At 44.8% G+C, this 24,770-nt stretch overlaps 1 protein-coding gene across 1 annotated transcript; it reads right to left on the minus strand.

The window, feature by feature from the left end:
- Positions 1–24,204, minus strand: LOC133618976 (C2 calcium-dependent domain-containing protein 4C-like). The gene is made up of 3 exons (XM_061979835.2): positions 24,109–24,204; positions 14,086–14,834; positions 1–739 (listed from the first exon to the last, which is right to left on the minus strand). Exons 2-3 carry the CDS (start codon positions 14,812–14,814, stop codon positions 188–190), a joined length of 1,281 nt encoding a protein of 426 aa, XP_061835819.1. The 5' UTR covers positions 14,815–14,834; positions 24,109–24,204; the 3' UTR covers positions 1–187.
- Between the last annotated feature and the right edge of the window lie 566 nt (positions 24,205–24,770).

A 24,770-nucleotide genomic window follows, 5' to 3' on the forward strand; every position in this document is an offset into this window, starting at 1 on the left:
TTCACTGCTTTTGGAGTTTTGCACTACAGAATCCGACTATACTGAAGCCTTACAAACGTTAACTTGAGAAGTGTGTTGCTGCTGCGTTGCAAGGTGCAAGTCTCCCACCAGAAAGCTCCTCATCACAAACGTGGAGTGGAAGGAAGAAAAGACTGTAAAGATGTTTTTGACGGGCGGAGTCTTCCCCCTAAAGGCCTGCCAGCAGCTCACTGAGCAGCACTTGCCTCTCTCCCAGCAGCACGTTCCTCTTCAGACTGGTGCCCTTGTTCACCACCTTGATCTTCATGGCCAGACTCTTCACCTGCGCCTGAGGCAGCGCGTCGAAGAAGAAGTCCTCGTTGAAGACGGGATTCCTGCTGTTCTTGATGATGGTGCTCCGCTGCTTCTGCCTCTTGCCGGGCGTCAGATAGAGCGCCACGCAGCAGTTGATGCTCTTGAGGTCCGTCTTCCCGTCGTAGATGGCCTCCGCCGCCAGCACCCGCACCCTCAGCCGGGCCGCCTCCGGGTCGTAGTGCGTGCTGAGCCTGAGCGTGCCGCCCTTGTGCAGGTTGACGGTGTGCTCGCGCTGCGGGGGGCCGGGCGCCGCGCCGCGGAGGCCGCTGCTTCGGCACCTGCGGAGGGCGGGGGAGGCGGGGCAACGCGGGCGGCGGCGCTGCATGTTGGGGCTGTTGTCGGCCGAGCTGCACTCGTCCGTGGAGAGGGAGCTGTGGCGGCCCAGGGAGCGTTTGGCCCGGGAGACCTAGGAACAGACGAGGGACATCTGAACTTAAATGGAACAAGGAACACGGTTTTTGTGAAGCTGAACTTCCAGCTGCAAGGGTTAGGTCACCTCTGGTGCCAAAACCCTGGTGCCTAGAACCTTTTTGTTCACGCCCAAACTCTGTTTACACTCGCGATGATTTTATTGTCTTTTTTAGGGTTGTACGGTATACTAATTAATCATATTCAGTACTATACCGCCTCTAAAAAGTACTAGTCCCACACCCCCCCTTTTTTTTTAGCCGGCATGACATCGCGTCATCTAATTGTGACATTGCTGGTTTTATGACTAGAGGAGCATATTTGTGTGTATGAGATTAAATGTAGCTAAGCTACAAGTTACTCTCCATTAAATGTAACTAAGCTACAAGTTACTCTCCATAAAGTGTAGCTAAGCTACAAGTTACTCTCCATTAAATGTAGCTAAGCTACAAGTTACTCTCCTTTAAATGTAGCTAAGTTACAAGTTACTCTCCATTAAATGTAGCTAAGCTACAAGTTACTCTCCATTAAATGTAGCTAAGCTACAAGTTACTCTCCATGAAATGTAGCTAAGCTACAAGTTTCTCTCCATTAAATGTAACTAAGCTACAAGTTACTCTACATTAAATGTAGCTAAGTTACAAGTTACTCTCCATTAAATGTAGCTAAGCTACAAGTTACTCTCGTTTAAATGTAACTAAGCTACAAGTTACTCTCCATTAAATGTAGCTAAGCTACAAGTTACGCTCCATTAAATGTAGCTAAGCTACAAATTACTCTCCTTTAAATGTAACTAATCTACAAGTTACTCTCCTTTATATGTAACTAAGTTACAGGTTACTCTCCATTAAATGTAGCTAAGCTACAAGTTACTCTCTATTAGATGTAGCTAAGCTACAAGTTACTCTCCATTAAATGTAGCTAAGCTACAAGTTACTCTCCATTAAATGTAACTAAGCTACAAGTTACTCTCCATTAAATGTAGCTAAGCTACAAGTTACTCTCCATTATATGTAGCTAAGCTACAAGTTACTCTCCATCAAATGTAACTAAGTTACAAGTTACTCTCCATTAAATGTAGCCAAGCTACAAGTTACTCTCCATTATAAGTAGCTAAGCTACAAGTTTCTCTCCATCAAATGTAACTAAGCTACAAGTTACTCTCCATTAAATGTAACTAAGCTACAAGTTACTCTCCATTAAATGTAGCTAAGCTACAAGTTACTCTCCATTAAATGTAGCAAAGCTACAAGTTACTCTTCATTAAATATATCGAAGCTACAAATTACTCCATTAAATGTAGCTAAGCTACAAGATACTCTCCATTAAATGTAGCTAAGCTACAAGTTACTCTCCATTAAATGTAACTAAGCTACAAGTTACTCTCCATTAAATGTAACTAAGCTACAAGTTACTCTCCATTAAATGTAGCTAAGCTACAAGTTACTCTCCATTAAATGTAACTAAGCTACAAGTTACTCTCCTTTAAATGTAACTAATCTACAAGTTACTCTCCTTTATATGTAACTAAGTTACAGGTTACTCTCCATTAAATGTAGCTAAGCTACAAGTTACTCTCTATTAGATGTAGCTAAGCCACAAGTTACTCTCCATTAAATGTAGCTAAGCTACAAGTTACTCTCCATTAAATGTAACTAAGCTACAAGTTACTCTCCATTAAATGTAGCTAAGCTACAAGTTACTCTCCATCAAATGTAGCTAAGCTACAAGTTACTCTCCATCAAATGTAACTAAGTTACAAGTTACTCTCCATTAAATGTAGCCAAGCTACAAGTTACTCTCCATTATAAGTAGCTAAGCTACAAGTTTCTCTCCATCAAATGTAACTAAGCTACAAGTTACTCTCCATTAAATGTAGCTAAGTTACAAGTTACTCTCCATTAAATGTAACTAAGTTACAAGTTACTCTCCATTAAATGTAGCTAAGCTACAAGTTACTCTCCATTAAATGTAGCTAAGCTACAAATTACTCTCCATTAAATGTAACTAAGTTACAAGTTACTCTCCATTAAATGTAGCTAAGTTACAAGTTACTCTCCATTAAATGTAGCTAAGCTAAAAGTTACTCTCCATGAAATGTAGCTAAGCTACAAGTTACTCTCCATTAAATGTAACTACCGGTAAGCTACAAGTTACACTCCATTAAATGTATCTAAATTACAAGTTTCTCTCCCCTTAATGTAACTAAGTTACAAGTTACTCTCCATTAAATGTAGCTAAGCTACAAGTTACTCTCCATTAAATGTAACTAAGTTACAAGTTACTCTCCATTAAATGTAGCTAAGCTACAAGTTACTCTCCATTAAATGTAGCTAAGCTACATGTTACTCTCCATTAAATGTAGGTAAGTTACAAGTTACTCTCCATTAAATGTAGCTAAGCTACAAGTTACTATCCATTAAATGTAACTAAACTACAAGTTACTCTCCATTAAATGTAGCTAAGCTACAAATTACTCTCCATTAAATGTAACTAAGTTACAAGTTACTCTCCATTAAATGTAGCAAAGTTACAAGTTACTCTCCATTAAATGTAGCTAAGCTACAAGTTACTCTCCATGAAATGTAGCTAAGCTACAAGTTACTCTCCATTAAATGTAACTAAGCTACAAGTTACACTCCATTAAATGTATCTAAATTACAAGTTACTCTCCCCTAAATGTAACTAAGTTACAAGTTACTCCATTAAATGTAACTAAGTTACAAGTTACTCTCCATTAAATGTAGCTAAGCTACAAGTTACTCTCCATTAAATGTAGCTAAGCTACAAGTTACTCTCCATTAAATGTAGCTAAGCTACAAGTTACTCTCCATTAAATGTAACTAAGCTACAAGTTACTGTCCATTAAATGTAGCTAAGCTACAAGTTACTCTCCATTAAATGTAACTAAGCTACACGTTATTCTCCATTAAATGTAGCTAAGCTACAAGTTACTCTCCATAGATGTAGCTAAGCTACAAGTTACTCTCCATTAAATGTAGCTAAGCTACAAGTTACTCTCCATTAAATGTAGCTAAGCTACATGTTACTCTCCATTAAATGTAGGTAAGTTACAAGTTACTCTCCATTAAATGTAACTAAGCTACAAGTTACTCTCCATTAAATGTAGCTAAGCTACAAGTTACTCTCCATTAAATGTAACTAAGCTACAAGTTACTCTCCATTAAAAGTAACTAAGCTACAAGTTACTCTCCATTAATTGTAGCTAAGCTACAAGTTACTCTCCATTAAATGTAACTAAGCTACAAGTTACTGTCCATTAAATGTAACTAAGCTACAAGTTACTCTCCATTAAAAGTAACTAAGCTACAAGTTACTCTCCATTAATTGTAGCTAAGCTACAAGTTACTCTCCATTAAATGTAACTAAGCTACAAGTTACTCTCCATTAAATGTAACTAAGCTACAAGTTACTGTCCATTAAATGTAATCCAACAAAGGTTTCCTTTCGACTCTTGTTATGCATTCTGAAACGTTATTAAAGGGACCTATGACAAAATTAGTCTTTTCCGACTAATAAACGTGGTTACAATGTCGGATACTCGAAGCCAAAGGTTCACGTATTTTGCATCATGCAGTTTTGGATGTCTGGGTTTTGCAGTCTGACTACATCGTGATGCTAGAGCGAAGCCAGGAAGGACAAAAAATAAAAAGGGTAGGATAAAGTATATTTTTCATCAAATCTTGGCATGAGAATAATAACACAAACGTGCGACATAAATGCTACTAAAAACAGCTTTTTACGCAGTCTCTGAATGGATCGGCGAACATGCAGGTGGACCTGATGTTGTGACCGGGTGAATCTATATAATGTTTATCCATCCATCCATCTTCTTCCGCTTATCCAAGGTCGGGTCGCGGGGGCAGCAGCCTAAGCAGGGAAGCCCAGACTTCCCTCTCCCCAGCCACTTCGTCCAGCTCCTCCCGGGGGATCCCGAGGCATTCCCAGGCCAGCCGGGAGACATAGTCTTCCCAACGTGTCCTGGGTCTTCCCCGTGGCCTCCTACCGGTCGGACGTGCCCTAAACACCTCCCGAGGGAGGCGATCGGGTGGCATCCTGACCAGATGCTCGAACCACCTCATCTGGCTCCTCTCCATGTGGAGGAGCAGCGGCTTTACTTTGAGCTCCCCCCGGATGACAGAGCTTCTCACCCTATCTCTAAGGGAGAGCCCCGCCACCCGGCGGAGGAAACTCATTTCGGCCGCTTGTACCCGTGATCTTGTCCTTTCGGTCATAACCCAAAGCTCATGACCATAGGTGAGGATGGGAACATAGATCGACCGGTAAATTGAGAGCTTTGCCTTCCGGCTCAGCTCCTTCTTCACCACAACGGATCGATACTGCGTCCGCATTACTGAAGATGCCGCACCGATCCGCCTGTCGATCTCACGATCCACTCTTCCCTCACTCGTGAACAAGACTCCGAGGTACTTGAACTCCTCCACTTGGGGCAGGGTCTCCTCCCCAACCCGAAGATGGCATTCCACCCTTTTCCGGGCGAGAACCATGGACTCGGACTTGGAGGTGCTGATTCTCATCCCAGTCGCTTCACACTCGGCTGCGAACCGATCCAGCGAGAGCTGAAGATCCTGGCCAGATGAAGCCATCAGGACCACATCATCTGCAAAAAGCAGAGACCTAATCCTGCAGCCACCAAACCGGATCCCCTCAACGCCTTGACTGCGCCTAGAAATTCTGTCCATAAAAGTTATGAACAGAATCGGTGACAAAGGGCAGCCTTGGCGGAGTCCAAACCTCACTGGAAACGTGTCCGACTTACTGCCGGCAATGCGGACCAAGCTCTGGCACTGATCATACAGGGAGCGGACCGCCACAATCAGACAGTCCGATACCCCATACTCTCTGAGCACTCCCCACAGGACTTCCCGAGGGACACGGTCGAATGCCTTCTCCAAGTCCACAAAACACATGTAGACTGGTTGGGCAAACTCCCATGCACCCTCAAGGACCCTGCCCAGAGTATAGAGCTGGTCCACAGTTCCACGACCAGGACGAAAACCACACTGTTCCTCCTGAATCCGAGGTTCGACTATCCGGCGTAGCCTCCTCTCCAGTACACCTGAATAGACCTTACCGGGAAGGCTGAGGAGTGTGATCCCACGATAGTTAGAACACACCCTACGGTTCCCCTTCTTAAAGAGAGGAACCACCACCCCGGTCTGCCAATCCAGAGGTGCCGCCCCCGATGTCCACGCGATGCTGCAGAGTCTTGTCAACCAAGACAGCCCCACATGACGGTTTTTTTTTCAACAAAAGAATAGATTTCAAAATGTGTAATTAAAAGTTGTGCATTTTCAAAAGCTAAATTATAATACTTTTGGAGAGGGTGGGTCGTGGTTTCATTTGCATTTTATGTCGACAACAAGACGGCGTCATAAGTAGCAGCGAGTTCAATGCAGGAAATATATTTTTACTGGTGAAAGCGACAAGCAGTATCGCACTAAAATGAAGTTGATATCAGACAGGAAGAGGCGCCGCCACACTGTGACACATCAGACAACAACATACGCACACGTACACTATGGGAATATTGAACAACAAATCAATGATTAGAGTGACAAAACTTGCCATCCAAACAATACCCCGTTTGTTGACAAGAAGATATGACAGTCATGGAAGCACAATCAAGCAGAGGTAACACAATCCGGTGGAAAGATTCAAAAGAGCTGCTAACTGCTAAAGCTAACAAACACAGCTACGTTGAAAACCTCGATGATGTCACACGTCACTAGGCAACAGGCCCCGCCTTTAAAGGCACAGACACCGCACACTGTGCTTTTATAGTAAACATCTCTCAAATGCATTGGCTAGATATTTAATTTTTTTTTAAGTAATATATAAATTACTTTCCCGAGTAATTAATTTGATTTATTAAAGAGTAATTCCTTTAGTAAATCAAAAACGTTTTTGGTAAAGTAACAAGTAGCCTCTCCATATATGGTAGAGGTTTACCCGAAGAGCTGTGTGCGAGTTCGCCATTTTTTTTAGAGTCCAATTCAAAGTGCTTTACATACAATTACAAGAAGGCAACAATTATAAAATAATCACAGATATCATCATACTTAAAGTTAGGAAATAAAACCATCGTAAAAACAACCGTAATTCAAATGAAAATCAACCATAGTGTAGATAAAATACTTTCAGTTGTCATACGCAAAATTCAATAAACGTGTTTTCAGCCTGGATTTGAACATTGCCATCTTCTGGAATACTATTCTAGATTTTCGAAGCATTTAACTCAAACGCAGTCTCACCATGTTTGGTCCTGACTCTAGGCACCAGCAGGAGACCACTCCCTGGGACTCTCAGAGCTCCACAAAGGTTCGTATGGTTCTAACATGTCATCCATCCATCCATCCATCCATCTTCTTCCGCTTATCCGAGGTCGGGTCGCGGGGGCAGGGAAGCCCAGACTTCCCTCTCCCCAGCCTCTTCGTCCAGCTCCTCCCGGGGGATCCCGAGGCGTTCCCAGGCCAGCCGGGAGAGATAGTCTTCCCAGCGTGTCCTGGGTCTTCCCCGTGGCCTCCTACCGGTCGGACGTGCCCGAAACACCTTCCTAGGGAGGCGTTCGGGTGGCATCCTGACCAGATGCCCGAACCACCTCATCTGGCTCCTCTCGATGTGGAGGAGCAGCGGCTTTACTTTGAGCTCCCCCCGAATGACAGAGCTTCTCACCCTATCTCTAAGGGAGAGCCCCGCCACTCGGCGGCAGAAACTCATTTCGGCCGCTTGCACCCGTGATCTTGTCCTTTCGGTCATGACCCAAAGCTCATGACCATAGGTGAGGATGGGAACGTAGATCGACCGGTAAATCGAGAGCTTTGCCTTCCGGCTCAGCTCCTTCTTCACCACAACGGATCGATACAGCGTCCGCATTACTGAAGACGCCGCACCGATCCGCCTGTCGATCTCACGATCCACTCTTCCCCCACTCGTGAACAAGACTCCGAGGTACTTGAACTCCTCCACTTGGGGCAAGATCTCCTCCCCAACCCGGAGATGGCACTCCACCCTTTTCCGGGAGAGAACCATGGACTCGGACTTGGAGGTGCTGATTCCCATCCCAGTCGCTTCACACTCGGATGCGAACCGATCCAGTGAGAGGTGAAGATCTTGGCCGGAGGAAGCCATCAGGACCACATCATCTGCAAATAGCAGTGACCTAATCCTGCAGCCACCAAACCAGATCCCCTCAACGCCCTGACTGCGCCTAGAAATTCTGTCCATAAAGGTTATGAACAGAATCGGTGACAAACCAACATGTCAGAGGATGTATTTTGGAACAAGACCACGATAAGACCCGTGCTCAAGCAGAGCTGTTTTAAAGTCTATTCTCTGAGCAACAGGAAGTCAGTGCAGTGACCTCAGCACCTCATATATACTGATTCTAGTCAAGATTCGAGCAGCAGCATTCTTTGCAGCTGGTTTCGAGAGCCCAGTGAGAAGGCCATTAGAGTATTCTAACCTGCTGCAGACAAATGCATGGATGAGTCTTTCTAAGTCTGATTTAGACATCATTTTTCAGATTTTGGCAATGTTTTTTAGGTGGTAAGTCAAATTCTGACTTATATCTGTCTGTAGACTCAATATGGAAGTGACCTTGAGAAGGGGCTTCGGCCACAAAATGGCAAATCCTGAAGACACGGTCAGAAAGCGGCATGTAGAGGGTCTATAAAAACAACAATTTATGCAAATAACTAAACAAAGCGCCACAAAGTGTATATTTTGACGCGGTTGATTGAGTTCTCAGCCCCCGGTAAGGTCTATTCAGGTGTACTGGAGAGGAGGCTACGCCGGATAGTCGAACCTCGGATCCAGGAGGAACGGTGTGGTTTTCGTCCTGGCCGTGGAACGGTTAACTAGCTCTATACTCTCGGCAGAGTCCTTGAGGGTGCATGGGAGTTTGCCCAACCAGTCTACATGTACTTTGTGGACTTGGAGAAGGCATTCGACCATGTCCCTCGGGAAGTCCTGTGGGGAGTGCTCGGAGAGTACGGGGTATCGGACTGTCTGATTGTGGCGGTCCGCTCCCTGTATGATCAGTGTCAGACCTTGGTCCGCATTGCCGGCAGTAAGTCGGACACGTTTCCAGTGAGGGTTGGACTCCGCCAAGGCTGCCCTTTGTCACCCATTCTGTTCATATCTTTTATGGACAGAACTTGTAGGCGCAGTCAGGGCGTTGAGGGGATCTGGTTTGGTGGCTGCAGAATTAGGTCTCTGCTTTTTGCAGATGATATAGTCCTGATGGCTTCATCTGGCCAGGATCTCCAGCTCTCACTGGATTGGTTCGCAGCCGAGTGTGAAACGACTGGGATGGGAATCAGCACCTCCAAGTCCGAGTCCATAGTTCTCGCCCGGGAAAGGGTCGAGTGCCATCTCCAGGTTGGGGAGGAGACCTTGACCCAAGTGCAGGAGTTCAAGTACCTAGGAGTCTTTTTCATGAGTGAGGGAAGAGTGGACCATGAGATCGACAGGCGGATCGGTGCGGCGTCTTCAGTAATGCGGACGCTGTATCGATCCGTTGTGGTGAAGAAGGAGCTGAGCCGAAAGACAAAGCTCTCAATTTACCGGTTGATCTACGTTCCCATCCTCACCGATGGTCATGAGCTTTGGGTTATGACCGAAAGGACAAGATCACGGGTACAGGCGGCCCAAATGAGTTTCCCCCGCCGGGTGGCGGGTCTCTCCCTTAGAGATAGGGTGAGAAGTTATGTTATCTGGGAGGATCTCAGAGTAAAGCCCCTGGTCCTCCACATTAAGAGGAGCCAGATGAAGTGGTTCGGGCATCTGGTCAGGATGCCACCCAAACGCCTCCCTAGGGAGGTGTTTAGGGCACGTCCGACCGGTAGGAGGCCACTGGGAAGACCCAGGACAAGTTGGGAAGACTCTGTCTCCCGGCTGGCTTGGGAACGCCTCGGGATCCCCCAGGAACAGCTGGACGAAGTGGCTGGGGAGAGGGAAGTCTGGGCTTCTCTACTTAGGCTGCTGCCCCCCCTACCATACCTCGGATAAGCGGAGGAAAATGGATGGATGGATGGATGATTGAGTTCCTCAGAGAGTGTGAGAGACACTCCTGCTTGCTTTTAGAAAGCTGCTCTTGGTGTCACTGTAAATGTTGTGTCTGCACCGGTTTTGTAAAAGGGAGCCAGGCCACAATTTCACTAAAGTATGAAGTTAAAGGAGCCATATGTAATAATTTCATGTCAAGTCATCATTAAATGTCCCTGATATGTCAAAAGGTATTAATAAATCATCTTCTTTTCCAATACCTCTATATCTGATAACAGGAGTTCAGCCGGGATATGATCATTTCTAAATTAGATTTACAGCCCCGAATTATTGTTATTGTTTTCATTTCGATGTCCCGTTTGACCAATTAGAAAGTCTGTGAGTGTGTCACATCCAGGTTGCCATTTCGGTCTGGCTACTGCCACTGGTAGAGTTACTAAACATGTCAGACCTTAGTCCATCTAAAAGTTACCATTCTCAACTTATTCACGACAAAGCCAGGAACTAAACCAGGATTTGTATCGGGGATGCCTTTGAAAGATGGAGACCATTGACGATTTTTTTCATCTGACGCCAAACTTGCTCATTTCCTCCTTGATAGGTAAGTCACATTTTCTTATGACTTGTAATAAGTGGAAATGGGCATTTGGTATGTCAACTATAATGTCCAGTAAAGTCTATGATCTTGTCTAACAAAGATAGTATGTTCCTGCAACCAATGTTAGCATGCTAGCCCAGTCAATGACACATGGACATACATGCTAACGGGGGAAATTAATGCTAGTTAGCATGTATGTCGACGTGTCATCCAACTGACAGGACAACATATATTTAGTACAAATAAAAGCTATGTGGATATGGGTAATGTCAGTGCCTATTTCCTTCTCAATATGCTCAACATTGTTGCTGAGATAGGCTCCAGCACCCCCCGCGACCCCAAAGGGAATAAGCGGTAGAAAATGGATGGATGGATGGTGTTTGCATATTCTGGACTACATGTACCAAGTTATATGGCAATCTGAAAGGTTTGAATCAGTCATCGGCGGTCACTCGAAGCGAGTAAGACGATCCACCTGGTAGGGGGGTATCCCTTTATGGAGGATGCCTCTGCGTGACTTTGTTTAACGTGGGGAGACTGGTGCACAGACAGTCACCACACGATCCTTGACAGATCCGGGTCAGGGTCCAGTGGCATGGAGTCCAAGACGACTGGGGACCCTTTTCTGCTTCAGCCTCCATTCGCCGTCCCAGCCGTTGTGACGCTCCGTAGGGTCAGCAATCGTCCTCCGCCTGTTCCACCGTTGAGGTCTTGGGTTGTTATTTCCCTATAACCGGGCCCACATGGATGTGGGGGTGCCTTCTTCCGCTATCGCAGCCGTTGTGGTAGTTCTTACATCTACCGTCTTCTGCCTGCTCCGCCGTTGAGGTTTTCACCGTATCCCTGGCTAGGGGGAAGTCAGGTACTAGGCCTTTGCCAAGGGCTACCTGGGGTAACAGTAGTAAAGGGGTTAACCTCCTATTGCCCCAAGACCCCATAGAGGAGCCTCCACTGCCGGATGCACTTTAACGTCATGCCCAGGACAATTTGAAACGGTGGTCTATAGGCATACCTTGGTAAAATGTCTCCTCTTTAGTTTTGAGCGTACATTAGGCTGCTAAGCATATTTTCACCAGTATAACCATTGTTAGCGTTGGTTGTAGTTGGTTTTAGTCTTTGTTTTCTGATAGGACTGACAATAACCGTATGATTGTTGTGATATTGTACGCAAGCATGACCTACTTCTTCCTGAAAATAGCCTCATTGTTGGTTAGAGAGAGGTAGTGGAAGTTTGAAGTTCCTTGGAGCTGGACTCGGCTGCGTATCTGGCAACCTCAGTCAGGGAGAAGGGGATAGAACTACAGAATTTTGACTGTGATCGCAGAACCATTTGTGGCCAGTTTCGTAAGTTAAGTGGAAGACCACAAAATACGTGTTTGAAACCCCTCATTTACGGTATACAGCTCGGAAGCTTACTGTACCTGTGCTCTTTGGGCGAAAATGGAGTGTTGTATATGCAACATGCAAACATACCCAAAGTACCGACCGACCTGACAGGTGCAGGTGAACCGACAGGCAAGGTCCTTACCTTGGCTTGCGTCTCCTGGGTGATGGAGCGCAGGAGAGAGGCGGAGCGGGACAGCAGAGGGGAGTTAAAGGGCGAGGATTCCGCCGAGGAACAGGTGTCACTCTCACCACCGCTGAAGTAGCGGTAGAGGTTGGTGTCCGCCGGCGTCAGATGAGTCCCCGTCTGCGAGCGCCTCTGGGAGTTTGGGGAGGTAAGAGGACTACCCGGGTGGCTGTGGAAGAGACTCTCCTTGCGACGGGTATGGGGAGACTCCATCAGGGTGGAAAAGCCATAGGAGGTCTGAGCCTTGGGCACGTAAGGCAGAGACATGGCGGTCTGCGACTGGGGGTCCGCGTTGGTGTTGACGCCGTCCGAAGCGCCCGTGGCCGGCTCGTCCGCGCTTTCTATCTGGATGATGTGACGGTTTGCGGACTTCTGTAGGTTGCGCGTGTCCCCTCCCGTGCGGGAAAAGAGGCGAGGGCTGCAGGGGTTTTTGCTGCTGCGCGGTCTGGGGCTCTGGATGCAGATGGTGTGGTCGGAGGCGGACGGTCATGCCCAGGACAATTTGAAACCGTAGTCTATAGGCATACCTTGGTAAAATGTCTCCTCTTTAGTTTTGAGCGTACATTAGGCTGCTAAGCATATTTTCACCAGTATAACCATTGTTAGCGTTGGTTGTAGTTGGTTTTAGTCTTTGTTTTCTGATAGGACTGACAATAACCGTATGATTGTTGTGATATTGTACGCAAGCATGACCTACTTCTTCCTGAAAATAGCCTCATTGTTGGTTAGAGAGAGGTAGTGGAAGTTTGAAGTTCCTTGGAGCTGGGCTCGGCTGCGTATCTGGCAACCTCAGTCAGGGAGAAGGGGATGGAACTACAGAATTTTGACTGTGATCGCAGAACCATTTCTGGCCAGTTTCTTAAGTTAAGTGGAAGACCACAAAATACGGGCCGCGTGTTTGAGACCCCTCATTTACAGTATACAGCTCGGAAGCTTACTGTACCTGTGCTCTTTGGGTGAAAATGGAGTGTTGTATATGCAACATGCAAACATACCCAAAGTACCGACCGACCTGACAGGTGCAGGTGAACCGACAGGTAAGGTCCTTACCTTGGCTTGCGTCTCCTGGGTGATGGAGCGCAGGAGAGAGGCGGAGCGGGACAGCAGAGGGGAGTTAAAGGGCGAGGATTCCGCCGAGGAACAGGTATCACTCTCTCCACCGCTGAAGTAGCGGTAGAGGTTGGTGTCCGCCGGCGTCAGATGAGTCCCCGTCTGCGAGCGCCTCTGGGAGTTTGGGGAGGTAAGAGGACTACCCGGGTGGGTGTGGAAGAGACTCTCCTTGCGACGGGTATGGGGAGACTCCATCAGGGTGGAAAAGCCATAGGAGGTCTGAGCCTTGGGCACGTAAGGCAGAGACATGGCGGTCTGCGACTGGAGGTCCGCGTTGGTGTTGACGCCGTCCGAAGCGCCCGTGGCCGGCTTGTCTGCGCTTTCTATCTGGATGATGTGACGGTTTGCGGACTTCTGGAGGTTGCGCGTGTCCCCTCCCGTGCGGGAAAAGAGGCGAGGGCTGCAGGGGTTTTTGCTGCTGCGGGGTCTGGGGCTCTGGATGCAGATGGTGTGGTCGGAGGCGGACGGTCATGCCCAGGACAATTTGAAACGGTAGTCTATAGGCATTCCTTGGTAAAATGTCTCCTCTTTAGTTTTGAGCGTACATTAGGCTGCTAAGCATATTTTCACCAGTATAACCATTGTTAGCGTTGGTTTTAGTCTTTGTTTTCTGATAGGACTGACAATAACCGTATGATTGTTGTGATATTGTACGCAAGCATGACCTACTTCTTCCTGAAAATAGCCTCATTGTTGGTTGGAGAGAGGTAGTGGAAGTTTGAAGTTCCTTGGAGCTGGACTCGGCTGCGTATCTGGCAACCTCAGTCAGGGAGAAGGGGATAGAACTACAGAATTTTGACTGTGATCGCAGAACCATTTGTGGCCAGTTTCGTAAGTTAAGTGGAAGACCACAAAATACGTGTTTGAAACCCCTCATTTACGGTATACAGCTCGGAAGCTTACTGTACCTGTGCTCTTTGGGCGAAAATGGAGTGTTGTATATGCAACATGCAAACATACCCAAAGTACCGACCGACCTGACAGGTGCAGGTGAACCGACATGCAAGGTCCTTACCTTGGCTTGCGTCTCCTGGGTGATGGAGCGCAGGAGAGAGGCGGAGCGGGACAGCAGAGGGGAGTTAAAGGGCGAGGATTCCGCCGAGGAACAGGTGTCACTCTCTCCACCGCTGAAGTAGCGGTAGAGGTTGGTGTCCGCCGGCGTCAGATGAGTCCCCGTCTGCGAGCGCCTCTGGGAGTTTGGGGAGGTAAGAGGACTACCCGGATGGCTGTGGAAGAGACTCTCCTTGCGACGGGTATGGGGAGACTCCATCAGGGTGGAAAAGCCATAGGAGGTCTGAGCCTTGGGCACGTAAGGCAGAGACATGGCGGTCTGCGACTGGGGGTCCGCGTTGGTGTTGACCCCGTCCGAAGCGCCCGTGGCCGGCTCGTCCGCACTTTCTATCTGGATGATGTGACGGTTTGCGGACTTCTGGAGGTTGCGCGTGTCCCCTCCCGTGCGGGAAAAGAGGCGAGGGCTGCAGGGGTTTTTGCTGCTGCGCGGTCTGGGGCTCTGGATGCAGATGGTGTGGTCGGAGGCGGACGGTCGCAAGCGGCCCTGAAGCTCGGGGCTTTCCGACTCTGGCGGGCAGCAGATGAGTTTGGGGGGGATGAAGAAATCGGGAATCTTTTGCGGCGTGAGCACGTTAGCGTACACAGAAACAGGAATGGCCTCGGTGGTCTGCGGGGGCTGAGGGTGTGGTCCCTTACTCTCCATGGAGCTGCGCAGCTTCTCTAACAGCCACATGGTGCCTCGAGCCTCGAGTGCTGCATTAACACAAACATCAGTAAATAATATTAACATTCACAGCTAACAGAACTATAGAATCGTTCTTATATTTGTGGATCTACTCTATCAATCGATTTTATTTGTCAATCTAGCCACTGCATGAAAGTCAATCACTCCAAAAAAATGTATACATTTAAATGATCTACTTAAGTCTTTTGCTTAATAGATAGTAACTAATATGTTAATAAATAAACACATCAATACATATGATAAATACATAAGAAATATAATAAACAAAAATATAAAACATAGTACAAAAAAATAACTATTGCAAAACAAGCCAACTAGCCTTTTTAATGAACGAGCGTACATGAGAGCGGTGGCGCGTTTCCATTTTTGTTTTGTTTTTAGGCACACGAGTTAAAAGTTTAATATTGTGGATGAAGTGCGTTTATTCGGGGAAAGAATGAAGGTTATGGCAAGCAGAAAAATTGTTTAATTATTTACACATTGAGGCTATAAAGTGTGTTTTAACCAATTACTCGATTAATCAAATAAACAAATAGATTACGACATTAATCGATAGCTCCAGCCCTAATTATACAATACCCAAAAGCAGTGACGTTGTCACGTTGTGTAAATGGTAAATAAAAAGAGAATACAACAAATCCTTTTCAACTTATATTCAATTGAATAGACTGCAAAGACAAGATATTTCATGTTCCAACAGGTAAACTTTGTTATTTTTTGCAAATAATCATGAACTTAGAATTTAATGGCAGCAACACATTGCAAAAAAGGCATTTGTACCACTGTGTTACATGGCCTTTCCTTTTAACAACACTCAGTAAAGGTTTGGGAACTGAGGAGACACATTTTTGAAGTGGAATTATTTCCTATTCTTGCTTGATGTACAGCTTAAGTTGTTCAACAGTCTCCCTTCTCATATTTTAGCCTTCATATTTTCAATGGCTGGACTACAGGCAGGCCAGTCTAGTACCCGCACTCTTTTACTACGAAGCCACGCTGTTGAAACACGTGGCTTGGCATTGTCTTGCTGAAATAAGCAGGGGCGTCCATGGTAACGTTGCTTGGATGGCAACATTTGTTGCTCCAAAACCTGTATGTACCTTTCAGCATTAATGGTGCCTTCACAGATGTGTAAGTTACCCATGTCTTGGGCACTAATACACCCCCATACCAGCACACATGCTGCCTTTTACACTTTGCACCTAGAACAATCCGGATGCTTCTATTCCTCTTTGTTCCGGAGGACAAGACGTCCACAGTTTCCAAAAACAATTTGAAATGTGAACTCGTCAGACCACAGAATACTTTTCCGCTTTGCATCAGTCCATCTTAGGTGAGCTCGGCGGCATTTCTGGGTGTTGTTGATAAATGGCTTTAGCTTTGCATTGTAGAGTTTTAACTTGCACTTAAAGATGTAGCGACCAACTGTAGTTACTGACAGTGGTTTTCTGAGCCTATGTGGTGATATCCTTTACACACTGATGTCGCTTTTTGATGCAGTACCGCCTGAAGGACCCAAAGTCACGGGCATTCAATGTTGGTTTTCGGCCTTGCCGCTTACGTGCAGTGATTTCTCCAGATTCTCTGAACCTTTTGATGATATTACAGAGCGTAGATGGTGAAATCCCTAAATTCCTTGCAACGGCTGCTTGAGAAATGTCGTTCTTAAACAATTTGCTCAGGCATTTGTTGACAAAGTGGTGACCCTCGCCCCGTCCTTGTTTGTGAAAGACTGAGCATTTCATGGAAGCTGCTTTTATACCCAATCATGGCACCCACCTGTTCCCAATTAGCCCGTTCACCTGTGGGATGTTCCAAATAAGTCTTTGACGAGCATTCCTCAACGTTATCACTCTTTTTTGCCACTTCTGCCAGCTTTTTTGAAACATGTTGCAGGCATCAAATTCCAAATATTTGCAAAAAATAACAAAGTTTTCCAGTTGGAACGTTAAATATCTTGTCTTTGCAGTCTATTCAATTGAATATAAGTTGAAAAGGATTTGTTGTATTCTCTTTTTATTTACCATTTACACAACGTGACAACTTCACTGCTTTTTGGGGTTTGTATAATTAGGGCTCCAGCTATCGATTAATTTAGTAATCTATCCGTTTGTTTGATTAACTGAGTAATCGATTAAAACGCACTTTATAGCTTCAATGTGTAAATAATTAAACCATTTTCTGTTTTTTTTTTTCTAATAAACGCACATCATCAACAATGATATATTACACTTTCAACTTGCTTGCGTTAAAAAAAATTCTAAACCCACCACCGCTCTCATGTACTCTCATGCAGAAACTATGTCCAGGTGTGTCAAGTCTCGGCACTTCTTGGTCTGCGGATTTGAACAAGTTGTATTAGTCATTAAACGAGTAATGGAAGCAACGGAGTATAAATCTAAGCTTTTTCCCGATCGAATGAATCAGTAATCGTTGCAGCCTTATTTATAACTTCCTGTATTCATCCATCCATCCATCTTCTTCCGCTTATCCGAGGTCGGGTCGCGGGGGCAGCAGCCTAAGCAGGGAAGCCCAGACTTCCCTCTCCCCAGCCACTTCGTCCAGCTCCTCCCGGGGGATCCCGAGGCGTTCCCAGGCCAGCCGGGAGACATAGTCTTCCCAACGTGTCCTGGGTCTTCCCCGTGGCCTCCTACCGGTTGGCCGTGCCCTAAACACCTCCCTAGGGAGGCGTTCGGGTGGCATCCTGACCAGATGCCCGAACCACCTCATCTGGCTCCTCTCGATGTGGAGGAGCAGCGGCTTTACTTTGAGCTCCCCCCGGATGACAGAGCTTCTCACCCTATCTCTAAGGGAGAGACCCGCCACCCGGCGGAGGAAACTCATTTCGGCCGCTTGTACCCGTGATCTTGTCCTTTCGGTCATAACCCAAAGCTCATGACCATAGGTGAGGATGGGAACGTAGATCGACCGGTAAATTGAGAGCTTTGCCTTCCGGCTCAGCTCCTTCTTCACCACAACGGATCGATACAGCGTCCGCATTACTGAAGATGCCGCACCGATCCGCCTGTCGATCTCACGATCCACTCTTCCCCCACTCGTGAACAAGACTCCTAGGTACTTGAACTCCTCCACTTGGGGCAGGGTCCCCTCCCCAACCCGGAGATGGCACTCCACCCTTTTCCGGGCGAGAACCATGGACTCGGACTTGGAGGTGCTGATTCTCATCCCAGTCGCTTCACACTCGGCTGCGAACCGATCCAGCGAGAGCTGAAGATCCTGGCCAGATGAAGCCATCAGGACCACATCATCCGCAAAAAGCAGAGACCTAATCCTGCAGCCACCAAACCGGATCCCCTCAACGCCTTGACTACGCCTAGAAATTCTGTCCATAAAAGTTATGAACAGAATCGGTGACAAAGGGCAGCCTTGGCGGAGTCCAACCCTCACTGGAAACGTGTCCGACCTACTGCCGGCAATGCGGACCAAGCTCTGACACTGATCATACAGGGAGCGGACAGCCACAATCAGACAGTCCGAAACCCCATACTCTCTGAGCACTCCCCACAAGACCTCCCGAGGGACACGGTCGAATGCCTTCTCCAAGTCCACAAAGCACATGTAGACTGGTTGGGCAAACTCCCATGCACCCTGCCGAGAGTATAGAGCTGGTCCACAGTTCCACGACCAGGACGAAAACCACACTGTTCCTCTTGAATCCGAGGTTCGACTATCCGGCGTAGCCTCCTCTCCAGTACACCTGAATAGACCTTACCGGGAAGGCTGAGGAGTGTGATCCCACGATAGTTGGAACACACCCTCCGGTTCCCCTTCTTAAAGAGAGGAACCACCACCCCGGTCTGCCAATCCAGAGGTACCGCCCCCGATGTCCACGCGATACTGCAGAGTCTTGTCAACCAAGACAGCCCCACAGCATCCAGAGCCTTAAGGAACTCCGGGCGGTTCTCATCCACCCCCGGGGCCTTGCCACCGAGGAGTTTTTTAACTACCTCAGCAACCTCAGCCCCAGAAATAGAAGAGCCCACCACAGATTTCCCAGGCACTGCTTCCACATAGGAAGACGTGTTGGTGGGATTGAGGAGGTCTTCGAAGTATTCCCTCCACCGATCCACAACATCCGCAGTCGAGGTCAGCAGAACTCCATCCGCACCATACACGGTGTTGACAATGCACTGCTTTCCCTTCCTGTATTCGTTCATTTTTAAATTTATAATCGTTTTCTTTATTTTAATACATTTTTAAATCTTGTGTTTACTATTTAACGATGAAACACAGGAAGTGGCGACAATATCAATAACTGATAAAACGCGATAGAAGGGGATTTAAAGTTGATACAGTAAGCTCTGCTTTTTCCTGCTCTTTTTCAGAGACGTTAAATTGTGTTTAAACTAGTGTCGTTAAACAGTTAAAATTTGTTTATAGTTAACTCAAAATGAATCGCGATAATCGCAGATCAATATAATTTTTCGTCGTTAATAAGTATACCCTTTACGGATAATTTTCATGTTTTACTACCTTCACTTGACAATTTAGTTTGCTTTAATTAAATGTTGTTGTTTTTTTTTTAAACAGCTTAACCTTTAATGACTGTCAGGTTCAAACACTGATGACATCTATTAAACGAAGACTAGAGGCAAAGAATTAAACAGAGACAAAATTCAATATGGACTCAATATTGAGGAGAGTCGTCTGTACACTGTACCCTTGCACAGTATCTCAGCACGCTGTGCCAAAAGATTGCACGCCTCCTTTTTTTTTTATTTTGGACCCTCCCCGACCACATGGCCACCGCTGTTTCCAAAGGACAAAGGTCGCAAAACGTTCACAGAAAAGGTCGTAAACAATTCACGGAAAAGGTCGGTTCAAAAAGAGTTTGTGAAATAGATCAAAAAGAGGTCCATAAAATAGTTCAAAAAGACGTTCGTAAACCAGTTCAAAAAGGAGGTTCAAAAAGAGGTCGTCTGGAAATTGGGCAGATCCTGTCTTCTCTCTGCTTTGAAGTCCTTGGGTTAGAATAATATCTTTCTGTTGATTACAATACATGAAAGAACACAGGAACACCTTCATCTTGCTTCCCACCCCTTACACAGTAGAGTTTTACGAGCCTTACTCTTGGTAGGTTTCAAAGACAGCGTTTGTCTTCTCACCAGACCCTCAATGTAACACAACGTTTTTGTGATAATTTAGAAACAATTACAATAAACAAAACTTGACCTGCACTGTAGATGTTGTAAGATTCCAGAATTCGTATTCTTGTCGGAGCTACACCATGTTTAGATACCAGCTTCGCGCATGAATAACACCAAATGTGGATTGGTACGACCGTGCTTTCATTGTCAGAGTAGTCTGGTAATGTAATCTGTGATATTTCTACCTGAATAAACGCTTTTGATATCCTGTACATTACTTGTTAAACAAGTTAATAATAATAATAATAATAACAATAGATTTTATTTGTAAAAAGCACTTTACATTGAGTAAACAACCTCAAAGTGCTACAGTGTATTAAAAAAAAAAAAAGATAATAAAAAATAAATACAAATACAAACTAGAACAGCCAAACAGCTAAAACTAGTATGCATATACCTAAAAAAAAGAAGGTTTTTTTAAAAAGAAGGGTTTTTAAGACTTTTTTAAAAGCATCCACAGTCTGTGGTGCCCTCAGGTGGTCAGGGAGAGCGTTCCACAGACTGGGAGCGGCGGAGCTAGTCATATCTCTGCATGACCACAAAGACATTTTAACGCACACAAGTTGAAAGTGTAATATCATTGTTGATTTTGTGGCTTTTAATGCCTCACAATTAAACACTTTTATGTTAAAATACTGAACAGATGTTTTACCTTATCCCTATAAGCATATGTTCAGTATTTTAGCTCTCATGTACTCTCATGCAGAAACTGTGTCCAGGTGTGTCAAGCCTCTGCACTTCTTGGGCTGCGGATTTTCATTTCATTTCCTTTTCAGATGTTTACCTTATCCCAATGTTAAAATACTGAACAGATGTTTTACCTTATCCCAATAAACATCTGTTCAGTATTTTAACATAAAAGGGTATGATTGTGAGGCATTACAAGCCACAAAATCAACAATGACATTACACTTTCAACTCGCGTGCGTTAAAACTGTTTTAAAACCACACCACCGCTCTCATGTACTCTCATGCAGAAACCGTGTCCAGGTGTGTCAAGTCTCGGCACTTCTTGCGCTCCGGATTTTAATTTAATTTAATTTTCAGATGTTTACCTTATCCCAATAAACATCTGTTCAGTATTTTAACATAAAAGTGTTTGATTGTGAGGCATTAAAAGCCACAAAATCAACAATGATTTCTCTCAAGTACCCTCATCCAGGTGTGTCAAGTCTTGGCACTTCTTGGGCTCCGGATTTTCATTTCATTTCATTTTCAGGTGTTTACCTTATCCCAATAAACATTGGTTCAGTGTTTTAACATAAAAGCGTTTGATTGTGAGGCATTAAAAGCCACAAAATCAACAATGATATCACACTTTCAACTCGCGTGTGTTAAAACTGTTTTAAAACCACACCACCGCTCTCATGTACTCTCATGCAGAAACTGTGTCCAGGTGTGTCAAGTCTCTGCACTTCTTGCGCTCCGGATTTTAATTTAATTTAATTTTCAGATGTTTACCTTATCCCAATAAACATATGTTCAGTATTTTAACATAAAAGTGTTCGATTGTGAGGCGTTAAAAGCCACAAAATCAACAATGATTTCTCTCAAGTACCCTCATCCAGGTGTGTCACGTCTCGGCACTTCTTGGGCTCCGGATTTTCATTTCATTTCATTTTCAGGTGTTTACCTTATCCCAATAAACATCTGTTCAGTATTTTAACATAAAAGTGTTTGATTGTGAGGCATTAAAAGCCACAAAATCAACAATGATATTACACTTTCAACTCGCGTGCGTTAAAATGGTTTCAAAACCACACCACCGCTCTCATGTACTCTCATGCAGAAACTGTGTCCAGGTGTGTCAAGTCTCTGCACTTCTTGGGCTCCGGATTTTCATTTAATTAAATTTTCAGATGTTTACCTTATCCCAATAAACATCTGTTTGTCATGACCTGGTCCTGGGGTTTAGTTTTTCTAGAAGGCAACGGAAAGTTGGCTCGGGCGAGACGGGATTGTAAGCACATGATTTATTTAATATATTAAAAAAAAATACAAACGAAAAGCGCGCACAGTGGCGGAGAACAAACTATGAAACCAAAAGACTATAGCATTAATAAACAAAAACTTACTTGGCTTGGACAAAAATAGCAGCATGAAGGATGGACATGAAAACAAGTGTCAGGAATGTACAGAGCATAAATGTGAGATGTCGCCAGAACGACAAACTGAAATCAATGAACTTAAATACTATAGACATGATTAGTGAAAGCAGGTGCGCGACTCAAAACGTGAAACAGGTGCGTGACGTGACAGGTGAAAACTAATAGTTGCTATGGTGACAAAACAAAACAAAAGTGCACAAAAAGTCCAAAAACAAAACCGAACATGACTAAAACAAAACATGATCACACAGACATGACACTGTTCAGTATTTCAACATAAAAGCGTATGATTGTGAGGCATTAAAAGCCACAAAATCAACAATGATATTACACTTTCAACTCGCGTGTGTTAAAATGGTTTCAAAACCACACCACCGCTCTCATGTACTCTCATGCAGAAACTGTGTCCAGGTGTGTCAAGCCTCTGCACTTCTTGGGCTCCGGATTTTCATTTAATTTAATTTTCAGATGTTTACCTTATCCCAATAAACATATGTTCAGTATTTTAACATAAAAGTGTGTGATTGTGAGGCATTAAAAGCCACAAAATCAACAATGATTTCTCTCAAGAACCCTCATCCAGGTGTGTCAAGTCTCGGCACTTCTTGGGCTCCGGATTTTCATTTCATTTCATTTTCAGGTGTTTACCTTATCCCAATAAACATCTGTTCAGTATTTTAACGTAAAAGCGTATGATTTTGAGGCATTAAAAGCCACAAAATCAACAATGATATTACACTTCCAACTCGCGTGTGTTAAAATGGTTTCAAAACCACACCACAGCTCTCATGTACTCTCATGCAGAAACTGTGTCCAGGTGTGTCAAGTCTCGACACTTCTTGGGCTCCGGATTTTCATTTAATTTCATTTTCAGGTGTTTACCTTATCCCAATAAACATCTGTTCAATATTTTGACATACAAGCGTATGATTGTGAGCCATTAAAAGCCACAAAATCAACAATGATATTACACTTTCAACTCGCGTGCGTTAAAATGGTTTCAAAACCACACCACCGCTCTCATGTACTCTCATGCAGAAACTGTGTCCAGGTGTGTCAAGTCTCTGCACTTCTTGGGCTACGGATTTTCATTTAATTTAATTTTCAGATGTTTACCTTATTCCAATGTTAAAATACTGAACAGATGTTTTACCTTATCCCAATAAACATCTGTTCAGTATTTTAACATAAAAGCGTATGTTTGTGAGGCATTAAAAGCCACAAAATCAACAATGATATTACACTTTCAACTCGCGTGCGTTAAAATGGTTTCAAAACCACACCACCGCTCTCATGTAGTCTCATGCAGAAACTGTTTCCAGGTGTGTCAAGTCTTGGCACTTCTTGGGCTCCGGATTTTCATTTCATTTCATTTTCAGGTGTTTACCTTATCCCAATAAACATCTGTTCAGTATTTTAACGTAAAAGCGTATGATTTTGTGGCATTAAAAGCCACAAAATCAACAATGATATTACACTTTCAACTCGCGTGCGTTAAAATGGTTTCAAAACCACACCACCGCTCTCATGTACTCTCATGCAAAAACTGTGTCCAGGAGTGTCAAGTCTCTGCACTTCTTGGGCTCCGGATTTTCATTTAATTTAATTTTCAGATGTTTACCTTATCCCAATAAACATCTGTTCAGTATTTTAACATAAAAGTGTTTGATTGTGAAGTTGAGTAACAACAATATGAACATTACACAAGGGTTAAACACGTGATGTTCTCCAATGTAACTTTAACACATCTATAATTCACATTGCCACTAGTATCTGTACAGTATACGTATAAAGTGGGCTATATGTACTATATATATAAAATATGATTCTGTACATATTTGCCAGGTTTGTATTATACATTTCACATGTGCACCCAATGAAAACACTGTAAACAAACAAATGGCATCTGAAAATGACACAAAAATAGATTCACACTTAAAATGAATATCAATATTGTCCACATTGCAACAAGTGACTACAAAGCACGTGTCATCAAATGCACCTACTTGTTGAACGCGCTCCTTCAGGAGTATCCACAGGTGGTCCAGTTTAGGGTCGTATCAGTCTCCGGGCTCCGTGGTAACCCGTCGACGAGCACAAAAGTCCTCCAGAGTCAGTCTCCAGCGAGGCGGCAGCGAGAGGAGCCTCGCTTTATAAGGACAAGCTCCTTGACTCCTGAGCCAATGAGGACGGACTGCAAGCGTCTCCCTGATTTTTGATATCAAACCCTCCCTTTTCAGGCGCCTCGAATGGAGTTATTGCAATCTAAAAGCACCGAGAAGTGACCTCACGGCTTATTAGCTCCACGATTTTTCACGGTTGGTGCACTTGAGATGAAAGCTGTACTCTCTTGATAGTAGTCGGTGTTGTGTGAGGCAGCGCGAGGCTGACTGACACACTCCTTATTTGGACTTCCTGCTGGTGAGGATGCACAGAGCTTCCATCCATCACATGTACGCATGAAGCAACCTCGACATCGCAATAATGGGACTTTTCTACACGCTTTTTCTATTATTACTTGCATGATAAGAAAAATGTCGAACAACAGCAACCGTAATGAAGGAATACCTCGTTATAAATGGTACGCATCCCACTGCGGTTGGCAATTGTTTAGGGTATTTTGTCAAATGAAGGCCCGGGGGCCACATGTGGCCCGTTAAGCTTTTCA

This window comes from Nerophis lumbriciformis, linkage group LG19, assembly GCF_033978685.3.
Source record: "Nerophis lumbriciformis linkage group LG19, RoL_Nlum_v2.1, whole genome shotgun sequence".
Classification (NCBI taxonomy): domain Eukaryota; kingdom Metazoa; phylum Chordata; class Actinopteri; order Syngnathiformes; family Syngnathidae; genus Nerophis; species Nerophis lumbriciformis.